The 15,590-nt window shown below is 43.8% G+C and overlaps 1 protein-coding gene across 1 annotated transcript in view; it reads left to right on the forward strand.

The window, feature by feature from the left end:
- The window catches only part of LOC124271756, a 34,164-nt gene that overhangs the window by 5,159 nt on the left and 13,415 nt on the right, over positions 1-15,590 (forward strand). The window contains exons 2-3 of the mRNA XM_046706922.1: positions 1,341-1,476; positions 11,869-12,039. Coding sequence (XP_046562878.1) covers positions 1,341-1,476; positions 11,869-12,039 — 307 coding nt within the window. The remainder of the gene's footprint in view (positions 1-1,340; positions 1,477-11,868; positions 12,040-15,590) is intronic.

Consider the following 15,590-nt stretch of genomic DNA (forward strand, 5'->3'; position numbering starts at 1 on the left):
GAACTCCCGCCCTTAATAAAATACACACGGGTTGTTGAAAATACACACGGGTTGTTGTAAAATCAAGCACAGCTGGAAAAAAAAACTGGGATTGAGGTTGACAAAAAAGGGCAGGGCGAAACAAAAAGGGCAGGGCAGGGCTTAAAAATCAAAGGGCAGGGCGCAGCCTCCTAAATGTGCCTAGGGGAACACTATTCAGCGAAATATGCATAATGGCCGAAGCTGAGATTTACAGAAACTGTTTTCGCGATTAAAACATAATTATACATAATTTTGAATTGAAAATTTGGGAATATGTTTCTGATACCTTTATCTTTCACCCAGCAAATTATTGCAATTCACTCGTATTCTCCTTTAAGAAATAGTGTTACCAATAGCCTGACCCGTCATTAATGATGCCGAGCATATTATTTCAATATTTTGTGATTTGCCAGTGGTCACCTTCAGCATGAAATAGCCAGTCTGAATTTTATACGAAATGCAATAACATTTTCATATTTTGAAGCTATGATTGTACATGCACAATGTTAATAATGAGATTTTGTATGGGTTAGGAAGTTATTTTATTTTATTCAAATATTTGACATGGCATGTCAATCAATTGTAGGCTCTTGTAGGGGTATATGCAACATAATGATAAAGCAGAGCTCATGTGGGTACTGTACCCACTGTATTTTTTGGAGTGGGTATTATGAATGTTGAGTGGGTATTTCATTTTCCGTTACCCACTGCTTTCTAATATGTGCTTATTTCAGTCATTTTACTCGCCTAAGCATTATGTCATTGAGTAAGTTTACTAAGCAGGTATGCTCTGCCTTATGCCATACCTAATCAAAACCAAGTTAAATATAATGGAAATCACTCATCCTATACTGACAGTACAACACTTGCCCTATACTAACAGTACAACTTGATAGCAATCGATGTCATTTTCATTACGCAAGCGATTTTTATAAATATATTCCGTACGCATTTGGTTTAAACTTTTTGCGTATCTAACATTTTAAAGGCATAATTGGTACGCAACAATTATTTTTCAATGCGTAAATGGGAATTTTCTATGCATATTTTACCCGGATACACAGCTTATCTGGGCCTCTGATAAAGTAGTGTCAACAGTTTCAAAAATAGAAATTAGTTTCTAATGACAAGTTTTTGCCTATCTGACTAGGGTTCTTTTTCAATCACGTTTGTGTTCATTAAAATTACATGAGAATAAGCTTTAAGCTCATAATTAACTCTTGCAAGGTTTCAATACTTGACTTGCAAAGGTATATGAAAGTAGATTGGCAGTGGTAATGCAGAGAGAACTACTTTCAAAATATCATATGTTTTTACAGATGAGTGCTCAGCTTTTGAGAACAGTGGTACGAAGTGCCAGAGTGCCCCACCAGAGATCGATCTCCTCAACAGCAGTTAGAAGACAGGATGTTGCATTAGATCAAGCTCTGAAAGATAAAATTCATCCAAAAGTTGGTAAGTGGAACTCTGTGCCAAGTGTGTTATTGTTAATTTCCACATGTTTACATTTTTACTGTCAAAAATTCTTGGACAAATTCAAAGTGGATAGGATGCAAGCTGAGCAAGTTTTGTTGGGTTGTAATTATTTTAGATAGTGATACTCAAGCCGTCAGTGGGAGAAATAGCCTAACTATTGCTGGGTAGATGGGCTAGCTAGCCATACAAGTTTTTAGCTGTTTTTTAAGCTCAAAAGTTAACATAAATAGCAGATCATGACTCAAGTATTACAAATGGGGGATAAATATGACACCTTTGACTCATTATTTTTATGAATTTGTCTTTTTGTTGATCCAATTGATGGGAGAACTTTTTCATGTTTTGGTCAACTGGAACCTGTACATGAAAAGTAAAGTTTCACTTGCTAGTCAGGCTTGGGCCATTTCATATTAACTAGTCTGAACAAAATGTAACTAACCATAGGAAGGAGGACATTTAATACATTTTGAAGTCCCCTCAAATTTGGCTGTAATAGGAAGTATAAATAAGAAATATCAACTGAAAATAAAAAATGATTGCATATTTGTTGCGAATATCAATTCATATGTTCAATTTCAAAGAGTTAAAAAAAATCATAATGTTTATAAAAAGTATTTTAATGCCTACATGAAATGCTTTTTAATTGGCTTTGAGAACAAACATAATTAGGGGCATTGCCTAAAGGTACAGCAGTGCATTACAAAAGTTTTCATTGGCTAACATACTTCTTAGCGCCTATGCATATAATATATTGTGTATTATTTTTCACTCATTTCTGTTGATCCAACGAAAAAAGGGTACAGGGGTTGAAATAGCCCATTGCCCAACGTCCCAGTCCAGTGTTTTTATCTGTCGGGCAAGCAAATTTGTATATCATGCTGTACCAGTGTCCAGTTGACTTTCCAGTGTTAATTATGTTGTTTATTTTAAAAATCAACAAGAAAATTGGCTGGTATAGTGGAAAAATTATCAGGGCAAGTGATTTTACATGTGCAACTGTACAGGAGTACACTAGCAATTGTAAAGTTATTTCCACCCCCCTGGTACATGCATTGCTGAATATGAGAAATGTGAGGTTTGATCTTAATCTTAATCTTGTTATTAATTAACAGTTAACAATAGACCGATCCACAGGGGCTTGTAACGCTAAAAACTGCCATCAAGGTATATACTGTCACTGACAGGGTCTTAGTACTATATAAAAGGAAAGGGATGTAACGAAGTCAACACGCCAAGTTCGTTTCAGGTCAAATTCAGCAATGCTCACTGTATTTATCCCATATAAAGTTTGCACACATTTCAAGCCAATAGATTTACCTACAAAATGAGACATACAGCACAAAAAATTGAAGCAGTACTTTGGGAGCTAGGGTCTTCGGAAGCTCGAAAAATCGTGATTTCTCGATTCCGAGCCAAACTCCCTGCTCAGAATTTGTAGCCGTAACTCACCAATTTTCTTGTTTATTTCACACTATAAAAATACGACATTCACCAAATCATGTTGAACTGATGGCGCCTGTCAGTGCAGCTAGCCATCATTCTTTCAGAGACACTTACATCTCACTGTCATAATGAATTTAGGTACATTTATTCATCGCAAACAGAATTGTATCGTGCCTGTTCGCCATTGAAGACCTTGGCCTTTACCTGCCCCGTAGTGGTGGTCCGATTAATTGAAATAATCGAAGATTGGTCGCAGTGACTAAACGACCAAGCAATCGATCATGTTTTCTCATAATCGAACACAAACAGTTCTGGAACACTTGTCTTCATCAACAATATTTTTCACAAGGTTGGTTTTGTCTGTTACATTTCATAAGCACTACAAGCTTGTTCCAAGTCATCAATGAATTTATCTTAAAGACACCAAGATATTTATGTTCTTAACATACTAGTCATCCTTTAAAGATGTGAACTTTTGCCCCCAAACCCCCCCAAAATAATGACGTTTTTTCCTTATATTTTTGTGCATTAACAAATTTCATAAATGACGCTAACCAATTATTTTCGATGATTGATTGGTGGTAATGAACCAGTCATCAATTATGAGATTTTAACCAATTCCCAACACTACTGCCCCGCACTTATAAGTGCAAGGGAGCTCATTGGCTAAAAATAAAATATGTCCCATCAAATCGCTGACTTTATTCAGTGCGGGGCAGGTTAAGGCCAAGGTCGTCAATCGTGAACGGGTGCGAAGAAGAGGGAAACTGATCAGCTGCTGAATATTTGCTTCTGGGTATGTCCAGATACATCCTCAGAAATATACTGTTTACACAAGCCCAATCACCTTTTCCAGATTCACAATTAAGATCGAATAAATTATTCTGTGATTGATTTGTTTACAAGAATTATATTCAAACCGGGTGGGGTGGGTGTGTGTTTATCAGCCGGGACTGGTCGGTTGATAGTTATCTATTGGTAACCGTTATGGAACTTGTGGATGCTATTGCTCAAAGATAAAGGCTTGCAACACTAAAATACACAGCAGATATGGTTTTCTTTTCTATCTCAAAGGGGAGGTGGGGTAGCTCAGTGGTTAAAAGCGTTCGCTCGTCACACCAAAGACCCGGGTTTGATTCCCCACATGGGTACAATGTGTGAAGCCCATTTTCTGGTGTCCCCTGTCGTGATTTTGCTGGATTATTGCTAAAAGCGACGTAAAACCCAGCTCACTCACTCCTATCTCAACTTTACATAATTCAGTCACTGACTCAAATGTCTGTGTCAGAGTTTCTTTGTTTGTTGTCATCTCACGGGAAAAACTTTTCCCTGGATGCTGTAATCATCAGAGCCACAAACAAGCTCCACCTGAGCTTGTGCCCTTTTGGTTGGCAAGCTCTGGTTAGCAGGGATTGGGAAAGGCAGGGGCCATGGGCCTTTGCGCATTAGAATAGAAAATGGACCATTAAAGTTATGAAGTTTACTATTGATACAAGGGCATTGGCCCATTCTAAATTCAGAAAATGGCTAATAATCCTGAAAATGGCCCATTGTCAAAGTTCTCTATCCCAATCCCTGGGTTTAGCATTGCCGTATGGAGCTATCCAAAAGAAAAAAACTTCCAGTACAGCCATAACCTCATGATCTTCATCCAAGCCTGTTGCCTTTGTTTTGCAACATATTGAAGGAGTGTCCTATAGAATGTCTCTGTTATCTCCTTCAGGGATGCGTAAAAGGCGACTAACGGGATCGGGTGGTCAGGCTCGCTGACTTGGTTGACATATGTCATCGGTTCCCAATTGCGCAGATCGATGCTCATGATGTTGGTCGCTGGATTGTCTGGTCCAGACTCGATTGTTTACAGACCGCCGCCATATAGCTGGAATATTGCTGAGTGCGGCGTAAAACTCAACTCACTCACTCACTCCTTCAGGGATGCTATTCAAGTTTCGGTTGGGTGAGACACTGTGACAAAACATAACAGTGTTAACTTGGTTTATTGGTTTGAGCTTTGTGTATGATCACAAAGGGATGTTTATATTTCTATGTGCCAACACAGCCCACCTCACCTCTGATTCCAAGCAGATTTTGCGTTAAAAAGAGTATGACTAGATTGGGATTTCACTGGGCTTCCCAATTCACAGGGCTTCCCAGGAGTGTGCTGCACGCTCATGGAAGTGTCAATTCTGAATGGGTTGTTGTTTTGTGAGGTGTGTGAGGCTGGGAACACGAAGTGTACATGTTTCAAAGTTTATTGCCACTCTGTGAGCAGATAGCAAAAGTGCATTATGTGCGATACAATACATCTCAAAACGTCGCTTTTAGTAGAGATTCATCATTGCGGCAACTGATTAGCTATTTTCACTCAAAATGTACTGAACTGCTCAATTAGTCACTGGTATTTGGCTCTAACATTCTTTTTTATATATTCCTCCTTGGGGTACTTATAAGCATTTAAATGTCCATTTAAAATCCCTACGACAGTTGTAACAATATTTGAATAAAAAATATTTACAAAACAAAAACTACGTTTTGTCTTGTGAGACCACCCTTACAGGGCCCTCCGGCCCCCTACAGCCAAGAGCAGGTAACTCTAGACCATAACCTCGTACCTCACTTTCTATGCTGTCGTTTCACTGGCAAGACGTGGGTCCACTTCGAAGAAGTTTAATTTCCTAAGCGACTATGAGTATCTCAGAAACAGCTACTGTATGTATGGTTCTCTTTTTTCCCCGCGATTTGGAGACTTGTTCTGAGCTTTTTCATTCATCTTTTTTGGCTCGACGGGTGCGTGTCAAGATGGCGGACAGGTTCCTTTGCTAGCCTCACTGTTCATTGGCTTCCCATGTGGTTTTCAATGTTTCGTTGTGGTTATAGTGTTTATTATTTGTATGTTATTACATGTAGGGCGTTATTTCCGCTGCTAGCATTTTCTATCTTACGCTGAAGTCGTAATTGTTAGTTATGTTGCAGCGTGTCTTACTTGCTATTGTCAACTTCATGCTAACATTATCGCATTAGTTGTGGTCGCCCATGCGTGTTTTTCATATATTTATGTATGTATGAGGTAGGTTACTGCACAGGTTTTTTACTTGTTGCAGTTTAAATCCTGTACTTCGTGCCTCGCGGCTATACCCATGAGGGATACTCACAAGGTCTGTTTGCGATGTTTGATTGAGACTGATCACGATGAAACGGGTTGTCCTGCGTGTGCTATTTTCACACCTAAGTCCAGGCGGGTGGACAAGCTGTTCTACAGCAACTTGCTTCGGGCAGGGGTGATATCTGGGCTCAGGATCCCCCGTCCAAACGTTCTCACAGTTAAAAAAGGGGTCTTCGGGAGCCGCCTCCTCTACGGAATCGGCTCCCAAACGGGCGAAAGTTACCAAGGAGGCTTCATCTGCTGAGTCTGTAAATTCTCCTTCTGTATCTCCACCTGCCCCTGTACCTATCTCCAACTCACCCCCTGTTGCATCGGCACCCGTTGTCCCGTTTGAATCATTAACTGCTCTTTTTCAGGAACAGATGTCGTCTGTGAGATCCCTTATTGACACGGCGTTGTCTGGGTTCCGTAAGGAGCTCAGCACGCCGGTCGTCGGGGGTGGATCGGACGCATCTGGGGGGGTTGGCTGTGGCCCGAGCTTCGGCTCGGAGAACGCGTCTCCCCCCGGGTAGCTTGATCCTGGCTTCGGCCGTGGTGATAGTGTGCCTTTGGCGCCTTGTGGCGACCTAGCTTTGGGCTCAGGTTCGTCACAGGCGCCGGCGATGCAGGGTTCTCCCTGTCTTCGCCTGGTGCCCTGACTGGCGGTCGCTCCGGCGCCTGGCAGTTGGTCTGGGCTGCCCGGGAAGCCTGTCCGGGCAGGTTCCTCTCAGCGCCCCGGTCTGGGTTTCACCTGGCAGGGCGACTCGTCCCTTCTGGCTCCTCTCGACCTTTTGAGCCCTTCATGTTCAGCCTCTGTGGTACCCTCGGCGGTCTCTCTTGAGTATGAGAGTACGGCAGCCGAGGATTGTACCGAGGTTGATATGGAGGAGGATGAAGGGAGGGAGGAGTCGGAGGTTGGAGTCCCGTCCTCCTTTGAGTCGTCCCTGCGGCAGGTTCGCGAGTTTCGTCTCCCCGGGGAGGCTTTTGCGCCCAGTTGGGTCGCCGAGGTTCATCTCTGCATTTTGCCATCACTGGTGAGTGAGGTGGTCAATCCTCTCCTTACTGGTGCCCGTACGCGGTTTGATTTACCCGACGTCGGCAAAAGGTACCAGTTGGGAGAGGATGCACTATTCGAGCCGCCAGTGGTGGACGAATGTGTTTTCGCTTCCGTTACTCTAGGGGGGTCGACCACGTCTTCCCTGGCCTCTGCCAGGCAGGGCAGGCGGCTCCCCCCTTTTCCTAACAATGCGCCTATGCTGAGGTCTGCGTACCGGTCCTTTAAAGAGTGTTACCTTACACAATGGGGTCCTCCCTGTTCCCTGGGGCATTGCAGGTTGTACGGGAGGCCGCGGAGGCCGTGTCTACCTTCAAAGACTCTAAGCCTTTGTTGGAACAGCCCTCCATTCCTCGCCAACGGCCTTCCCCTCTTACTGCCGCATATCCTTCTGCCGTGGCAAAGGAGCCTGCAAAGTGGATTGCCCCTTTGCAGGCCAAGCGGAGTAAGAGAGCAAGAGGCAAGGGCAGCCCTGCTCAGTCGCAGCAGCCTTTTCGGGGCAGGGGGAAGCCAGCCCCGGCTTCCTGCTGATTCTTCCCCCAGAGCCCTTATTGCCCCCCACACACACACAAGCGGAGACTTGCCGACTGTGGGGGTGCATTGTCTCATGCCAAACGTCCCTGTCAGCGGCCAGTTGTCCCTATTCCTTCGGGAGTGGGAGAGGCAGCCACCGCAAATCCCTGGGTCCTGTCCACGCTCAGGGATGGCGATTTGCCACAGTGGAGGTGAGATCCACCGTCCTTCTCCGGGGTTCGGCACACTCCCGTGCCGAATTCCTGGGTGAAGGTGGACATACTCCGTGCCGAGGTTCAGTCCTTACTGGACAAGGCAGCCATCGAGGTGGTTCCTGTAGGTCAGCAAGGAGAGGGGTTTTATTCCACTTACTTCCTACTGACCAAGAAGGACGGAGGGTTCAGACCCATTCTGAATCTCAGAGGGCTGAACAAGTTACTAGAGGTGCTGTCTTTCAGGATGGAGACACTCAGGTCAGTGATCTCCTCCATGGAGACAGGGGATTGGCTTACGTCAATCATTCTCAAAGACGCATACCTCCATGTTCCAATGCACCCCGAGTTCAAGAAGTACCTCCGGTTCCCCTTCGAAGGGACGTGCTACCAGTTTCGTGTGCTCCCCTTCGGCATCTCTACAGCGCCAAGGTTGTTCACCAAACTTATGCTAATCCCAGCTCAGTTAACCAGGTGTCAGGGCAGGTGTTGTTACCCGTACCTGGACGATTGGCTTCTCAGGGCGTTAGGTCCTCAGTTAAGCAGAGCTTCCACACTGTGTGTGATGGATACTCTGGTGTCACTGGGCTGGATTATCAACCTCAAGAAATCAGACCTCGTTCCGACGCAGGATCTGGTATTCTTGGGGGCAAGATTCAACACGGAGCTGGGGATTGTTTCCCTCGCTCCGGACCGTATCGTCAAAGTCCAGAGGACTGTGTTACAGTTTCTCCAGTCCTATGCGTTGGCCCGAACATGGCTTCGGTTGCTAGGCAACATGGCGGGGACAGTGGATGTGGTTTGGCGTACGCGTCTGAGGATGAGACCCGTTCAGCAAGCGTTAGGGCAGCTGTTGTCCCACTCGCAGAGCTACGAGACTATTCTCGCGACGCCTGAGTGGTTAATTCCTCACTTGCGGTGGTGGATGGACGTCGGGAATTTGTCCAGGGGGATCCCCCTAGACACCCCGACACCTTCCCTCTCAGTTCAGACGGACGCCTCCCTCACAGGATGGGGGGGGGTGGGGTGTGGTGTGTGTGTGTGTGTGTCCTGGGCGAACACTCAGTCTCAGGCCTCTGGTCGGAGTGGGAAGTCAGCCTGCACATCAATGTGTTAGAACTGAGAGCAGTCCGCCGGGTGTTCGAGAGCTTTCGGGTGTTTGTTCAGGGCCGTGTGGTTCGTCTAGAGATGGACAATCAAACGGCCATGTCTTACATCCTCAAGCAAGGCGGCACAGTGTCTCCGTCACTCCTTCAGGAGGCGTGGCAGTTTCTACTCTGGTGCGATCAGTTCAACATTCAGGTTTTGCCTGTTTATCTCCTGGGGGTAGACAACGTACGTGCGGATGCTCTCTCACGGCGTATACTAGCCCTGCACGAGTGGCTGCTCGACCAGGAGATATTCGGGATTATCTCCCAGTTGTTCAGGTCGTTCCAGGTGGATCTGTTTGCGTCTGGGGTGACGAACCAGATTCCTGTGTTTTGCTCTCAGATTCCGGATCCGCGGGCGCTAGCCAACGACGCCTTTCAGCTAGATTGGACGGACAGGGTACTGTGGGCGTTCCCCCCGATACCACTGATCCCCAGGGTCCTGTCTCAGCTGAACGCACAACCAACTCGGCTACTTGTGCTTCTTGCACCCCTTTGGTCGGCGCAAAGTTGGTTTCTGGTAATTCTCAGGTTTCTGGCTCAGCCTCCTGTTCTATTAGTAACTATTACCTTTTCGACCGGACCTCCTATCCCAGAATGGAGCGCCCCACCCGAATCCCAGGATTCAGTAGGTGGCTTGGTCGCTGTCCGGGATCGCCTCCGAGCGAGCGGAATTCCTGCACCAGTTGCAGACACAATTCTGGCTTCGCGGAGGGATTCGACAAACGTTCAATATGAGGATAGATGGGCCTGTTATTCGCTCTGGTGTGTCAACAGGGGGATTCTTGATCCCTTTTCTGCAGATTTAGTCTCTGTTTTAGAATTCCTCCAGTCTCGGTTGGATGCCGGTCTAGCGGCTTCAACTGTTCGAGGATATTCTACAGCTATTTCTGCGTTTCACATTCCTGTTGACGGTGCTGTCTTGGGGCAGCCACCTCTTGTGCAGCGTTTTTTAGCAGACGTGGACAGAATCCGTCCGGTTGTACGGCGGATTAGTCCCCCGTGGGACTTGCCATTCGTTCTTGATTGGCTGTCCGGTCCACTATTTCACAATCTGTCGGCTCTTTCACTCCAGCTGTTAACGTGGAAGACGGCTTTTCTTGTGGCGGTAACTTCAGGCAGGCGGGTAGGAGATATTCACGCAATGTCGGCCGATCCCGCGCTCACTGTTTTTCACCAAGACAGAGTTAGCATACGGCTTCCTGATACTTACCGCCCTAAGAAGGATAGTGCCTTTCATATGACAGCGCCTATTGAGCTCCTGGCTTTCACTCAGCCTCCCCTGCCCGGTACACCTCTACGACGTGCTCACGTCTTAGATATCCGTAAGACCCTTATGGCTTATATCAAGCAGACAAGGGGTATCCGTAAGGATAACCAATTGTTTTGTTGTTATGGCGGGGTCAAGGCTGGTCTTCCGGCGACCAAGCAAACCATATCTAGGTGGCTTGTCTCTGCCATACATATGAGCTATACTCACACAGGTCGTGTACCGCCTGCAGGTTTGAAAGCTCATTCGGTTAGAGCATTGCTACATCGAAAGCTTACGCTGCAGCCTTGCCCATTGAGGAGATCTGCTCTGCGGCTATTTGGAGCCGACCGAGTACGTTCATCCGTCATTACCAACTTGACAGACTCTCCAGTGAGCGTGCTTGGTTCGGTCAGTCAGTTCTCTCCAGTGGGCATGGTTCCACCTCTCTAGCTGATTGAGCTTTCGAGGATTTTATGACGAGAACCATTATCTGCCGTTTTTCACTGGTGTTGGGTTTTAAACAACTTTTACCTATTCCCTTGGTGACGGGTTTTATATGGTGATGGTTTTTATTCCCATGTCTTTTGCATTACTCCGTTCTGCTCTGGACTTATTTGCCTTGGAAACTTTTGCTTACTAGACGAATGGCATTTTGTTTCTTGTGGCTTCTTGTGGGATTCCCTTATCTTCGCTTCTGATTGATTACGGGAGGGAGGGAGGGTTTATCTCGACTGTTTACATTAGCGAGGTTTCGCATTGTGATTGTAATGTGTTCGACCCTGACCCTGGCTCATGCCCCCGCCTGATTGGCTATGGTGGACACGTGACCGGGTAAGTGTGCTGTTTTCTGCTATTTTTAGCTTGGGAAATTCCACTTCTTGTCGGGGGTGTTTTATGCGGACAGAATGCCACTCCTTAGCTCCGTCTTTAGGAGTCTGTCTTATGCTTATAAGTACCCCATGGAGGAATATATAAAAAAGAATCGAACTAACCTGTAGAGGTTCCAGATTCTTTGAATATATTCCTCCTTGGGGTACGCCCGCCACCTCCCCACATTCTGTCTGACTTCGTTCAGCATGGAAAGTGAGGTACGAGGTTATGGTCTAGAGTTACCTGCTCTTGGCTGTAGGGGGCCGGAGGGCCCTGTAAGGGTGGTCTCACAAGACAAAACGTAGTTTTTGTTTTGTAAATATTTTTTATTCAAATATTGTTACAACTGTCGTAGGGATTTTAAATGAACATTTAAATGCTTATAAGTACCCCAAGGAGGAATATATTCAAAGAATCTGAAACCTCTACAGGTTAGTTCGAATTTCAAGGAAGATGTTTACAGGTTCAAGGAGCTGAACTATCATTAGCCTTTTTTTTTTTTTTTGAAAAAAACCCACAATTTTATCTGTGTTTATAGTGTTTTTATATGTAACAATTAAAAATAAGGTACTTGGCAAAAGGAGATTATATATTCTTCTTTGAAGTACAAAGGATCAGAGTGGAAACTTAAAAAGTAAATTATTCTGTGTATTGCAAAGATGTTGCATATGGTTTAGAAATAACATTGCTTGAAAATGTGTTTTAAGAACTATACTCAGTCTTGGTCTTGGTTTCAGGAAACCGGGATATAGTTGGTTGGGGCTTCAATGGATGTGCAAGTTATGTTGACAGGCCAGAGTTTCCTTGCCCAGCGATTCGATTCAAAGAGAACTCAGCTGATGTTATGACTCTTCGTGAAAAAGAAAAGGGAGACTGGAGTAAACTTACCCTGGAGGAAAAAAAGGCCTGTGAGTAACAAGTGTGAACTTTGAGCATTTTGCAGAGGCTGTCTCTTGATTGATAAAGTAAATTTGTTTTATGTTTATTGCAAAATCTATAACCCATTAAAATAATAACATTGCAAATAATGTACCACTCAGCCACAGCCTGGTTGAGTCTCCCCCAGGATCCTCCATTCCTATATGATCCTGGCTTGCCCCATTTGTCTACCCCTCTGACCATGAAATCCAAGTTTGTCCTGGAGGAATCCTTGTCGGCATCTCTGAAACCTTTTGGAGATTTGCTGAAAGGTCTAGAAGATTGAATTTCAGCACTATCTCAAGAAAGAATCGACATTCATGATCTCTCTTATCCTTAATAAGAGAGCGATGTTGGAGCCTAAGACACAGACCACACCTCAGCTGAGGTCACCCTGAGATGCAAGGCATGGACCACAACTTTGGAATGCACATGCATTGATAGTTTGTTAAGTGCTCATCAAGTAGAAGTCATGGACCGCACGGTACTCATAGTAAGTAGATCAGCTGATCCTGTTGAAGGTCATCTTAGCAGGGAAAATCGGATTGGGGATAACAGTATGGACACAGACTGCAATGGCTGTATGGACTAAAGTAAAGCAAGCCCTACATTCCAAGATACAACTATTTATATGCGGAGTATTTTACAGACACTTCAGAGGATCCAGATTTTATGTCTTCAGCACCAGAGTTAGGTCATCCTTCAAGTCTAAAAATCACTCAAGTATCAGACAATTTTGGCCATTCATCTTTTCTTCAGGTGGTTGGGTAGCCTAGTGGTTTAAAGCATTTGCTCGTCACGCTGGGTTCGATTCCCCACTTTGGCACAATGTGTGAAGCCCATTCCTGATGTCCCCGACCGTGATATTGCTAAAGTGGCGTAAAACCCAACTCACTGACTCTTCCCTTCAGGGAAAAGAATCTTATTCTGTATTTGACCCTCCTAGGGATTTACAAGATGTGCAAATGTGCGCCCAGTACGCCCAAATGTAGAAAATGGACGCAGAAAAGAAAATCACTGCGTCCAGAATGACATACAATATTATTCGACCCGTGACCGTCCCGGTTAGAATATTGATCTTCAGTAACCCCATGCTTGTCGTATGTGGTGACTAACGGGATCGGGTGGTCAGGCTCGCTGACTTGGTTGACACGTCATTGGTTCCCAATTGCGCAGATCGATGCTCATGCTGTTGATCACTGGATTGTCTGGTCCAGACTCGATTATTTACAGACCGCCGCCATATAGCTGGAATATTGCTGAGTGGGGCATAAAACTAAACTCACTCACTCACCTACATTAATATTTTCTGTACCCACAAGACATCTATGACTTTGCTAAGTTTTTGGTTGTTTCTTTCAGAGCAGTTACGCACATCATTTCATCCATCAGTCCACATGATCAATGATTTTCCAGGCTCTAAAGAAATTATCAAAACATATAGTTCTCTACACCATTACTTCACAGGACCCTCATATTGCCTGCAAGGACTCTTAAAACTATTAACTTGATGTTTATGAGTCGAGGTAAAGCAGTTTCAGCATTGGAGAGTCAGACCTGGAACAGCCAATGACCCCTTTAAAGTGTGGATTTTTCCACTGCATCTAAGGAAAGATCTCCATCTTTTGCATGGCACTGTAGAAGGATATTGCTTACCTTTGGCATCTGATCTCACTAAGCATTCATTTTAAGAAGGATAATCTTTTGAACTAGAGGATAAGGCATAACTATGAAATGGGATTTAACAGTGCTATTGTCAGGATTATTGCATCACAGATTTGAACCTGGATGGAGGAAGCATTCTTATCATATCTTTCCTGGAAAACTGCTCTCCTTGTGACGTAATGCTATTATTGTTTCCCCCAGGATTATGAAAGGGCAGGGTAGACTCAGAGAAAAAAGGGCACTTTAATATTCAAAAGGGCATTCAGCAAACAAGAAAGGCACAACAATTAAGGGTTCAGTAATTTACTGTGGCTGACATCATTTGGGTCTGTTTGGCATGCTTTGATGCAAGTTCATAAAATTATTCGTTCATATTCTCCTCTTCTTTCGTGCCAAGAACTTGGGCACACACTTCCTCAAGTCAATGTCAGTTGAAGACTTAGCATTCATGCTGACCATAAGTAGCTTGGTGCACAGCATCATCCTTTTCAAGTTTGAATGCTTCCTGGTGCATTTGAGAGTTCTCATGCAAAGTAATTTTGTCCAGTCTTACAGTTTGACATCCAACTTGTGTCCAAACCATGGGTCCATTTCATCCTTTCATATTCCACTTAGTGCAAAGAGAACAAAACATCATGCAGCTTTTTTCACCCTCCTCGTTTGCTTCCTCAACGTATTTTAGCCAGGGGCGACCTTGTTTCTACAAGCTTGTGACCGGCATCTTTCTTCTTCTGAGTTGTTTGAGGAGCTGGGTCACTGGATGACAACCACTTGTCAATGTCATAGCAAACAAGTTCTGAATCTTCTACATCGGGTCTGAAATACACATACAAGTCAGTTTTATTTCCGGACAAAATTTATTGTATTTTGTAATTTGGTAATAAGAAAACATCCTTTGAATATTAAGAAAATAAGAATAGTAAATATACCTTGTACTAATGAAAGTACTTTTTCACACACAGAAAAAACAGTTAAAACTTTTATTACATTTCAGTTGAGGATAAATTAGGGTAAAATATCAGATAAATATACACAGAAGTTTGGAACAATTATGTTTCATTTTGAAAATCTTTAAAGACTAGATATGGAGACAGGTAAAGTTTGTCTTTGTTCATTGCAGACAACTTGTCCACCACAAATTCTACTAACTTCAAATTAAGTATATATAGAAAAATTAATTTAATATTTCTACCGTTATTTTAGAATATGAAAAACTACATGTATGCAGTGCAAAAAATAAACTTAGATACGTTCTGAAATAGACATGTTTGATGTGGCTTCGATTCCTGGGTCTATTTCGTGTGGAATTATTACTTCGGTACTTCGTACATTTACAAAGAGTAAATAAAATTTCAACAGATATACCCAGTGCAAATATTAACTATAGAAAAGGAGAGGGTTTTGTGTATATCTAGAAAATCGAAATGAAAAATACGTGCTTCCGAAAGATTTCTTGCAGAGCGAGGTCGACTGAACAAGGAGAAATTAAAAGTTAAAAAAACCATATTAGAATCTATTCACAATCGTAATATTAGAGAGGATAATAATCACCGGTGTGTTTTAAATACCTGAGACAAGCATTGGAAGGGAAAAGAAAAAACTTCGGAATAATCTGAAGTGATCATGTCCGATATGGCTTCCCTTTGTTTCATTCGTTTTTATTTTCTCCTCACAAAAAGACTAAAATAAGATATGGACATAAAGTAGTTACAGCAAAGATTCTTAAACATAACAAAGACAGAATGGGCATGTTTTATTAGCTATAAAGAGATCACATGAACCTAGATTATTGCTGGAAATGTTTTCTAATTTTGCCGCTATCGGTTCAAAACGGCGGAAGTCATTGTCAAGTCGTACCTGTTTGGCGCGAAGAAAT

This window comes from Haliotis rubra, unplaced genomic scaffold, assembly GCF_003918875.1.
Source record: "Haliotis rubra isolate DU_JTF1 unplaced genomic scaffold, ASM391887v1 Scf163, whole genome shotgun sequence".
In the NCBI taxonomy this organism is placed as follows: domain Eukaryota; kingdom Metazoa; phylum Mollusca; class Gastropoda; order Lepetellida; family Haliotidae; genus Haliotis; species Haliotis rubra.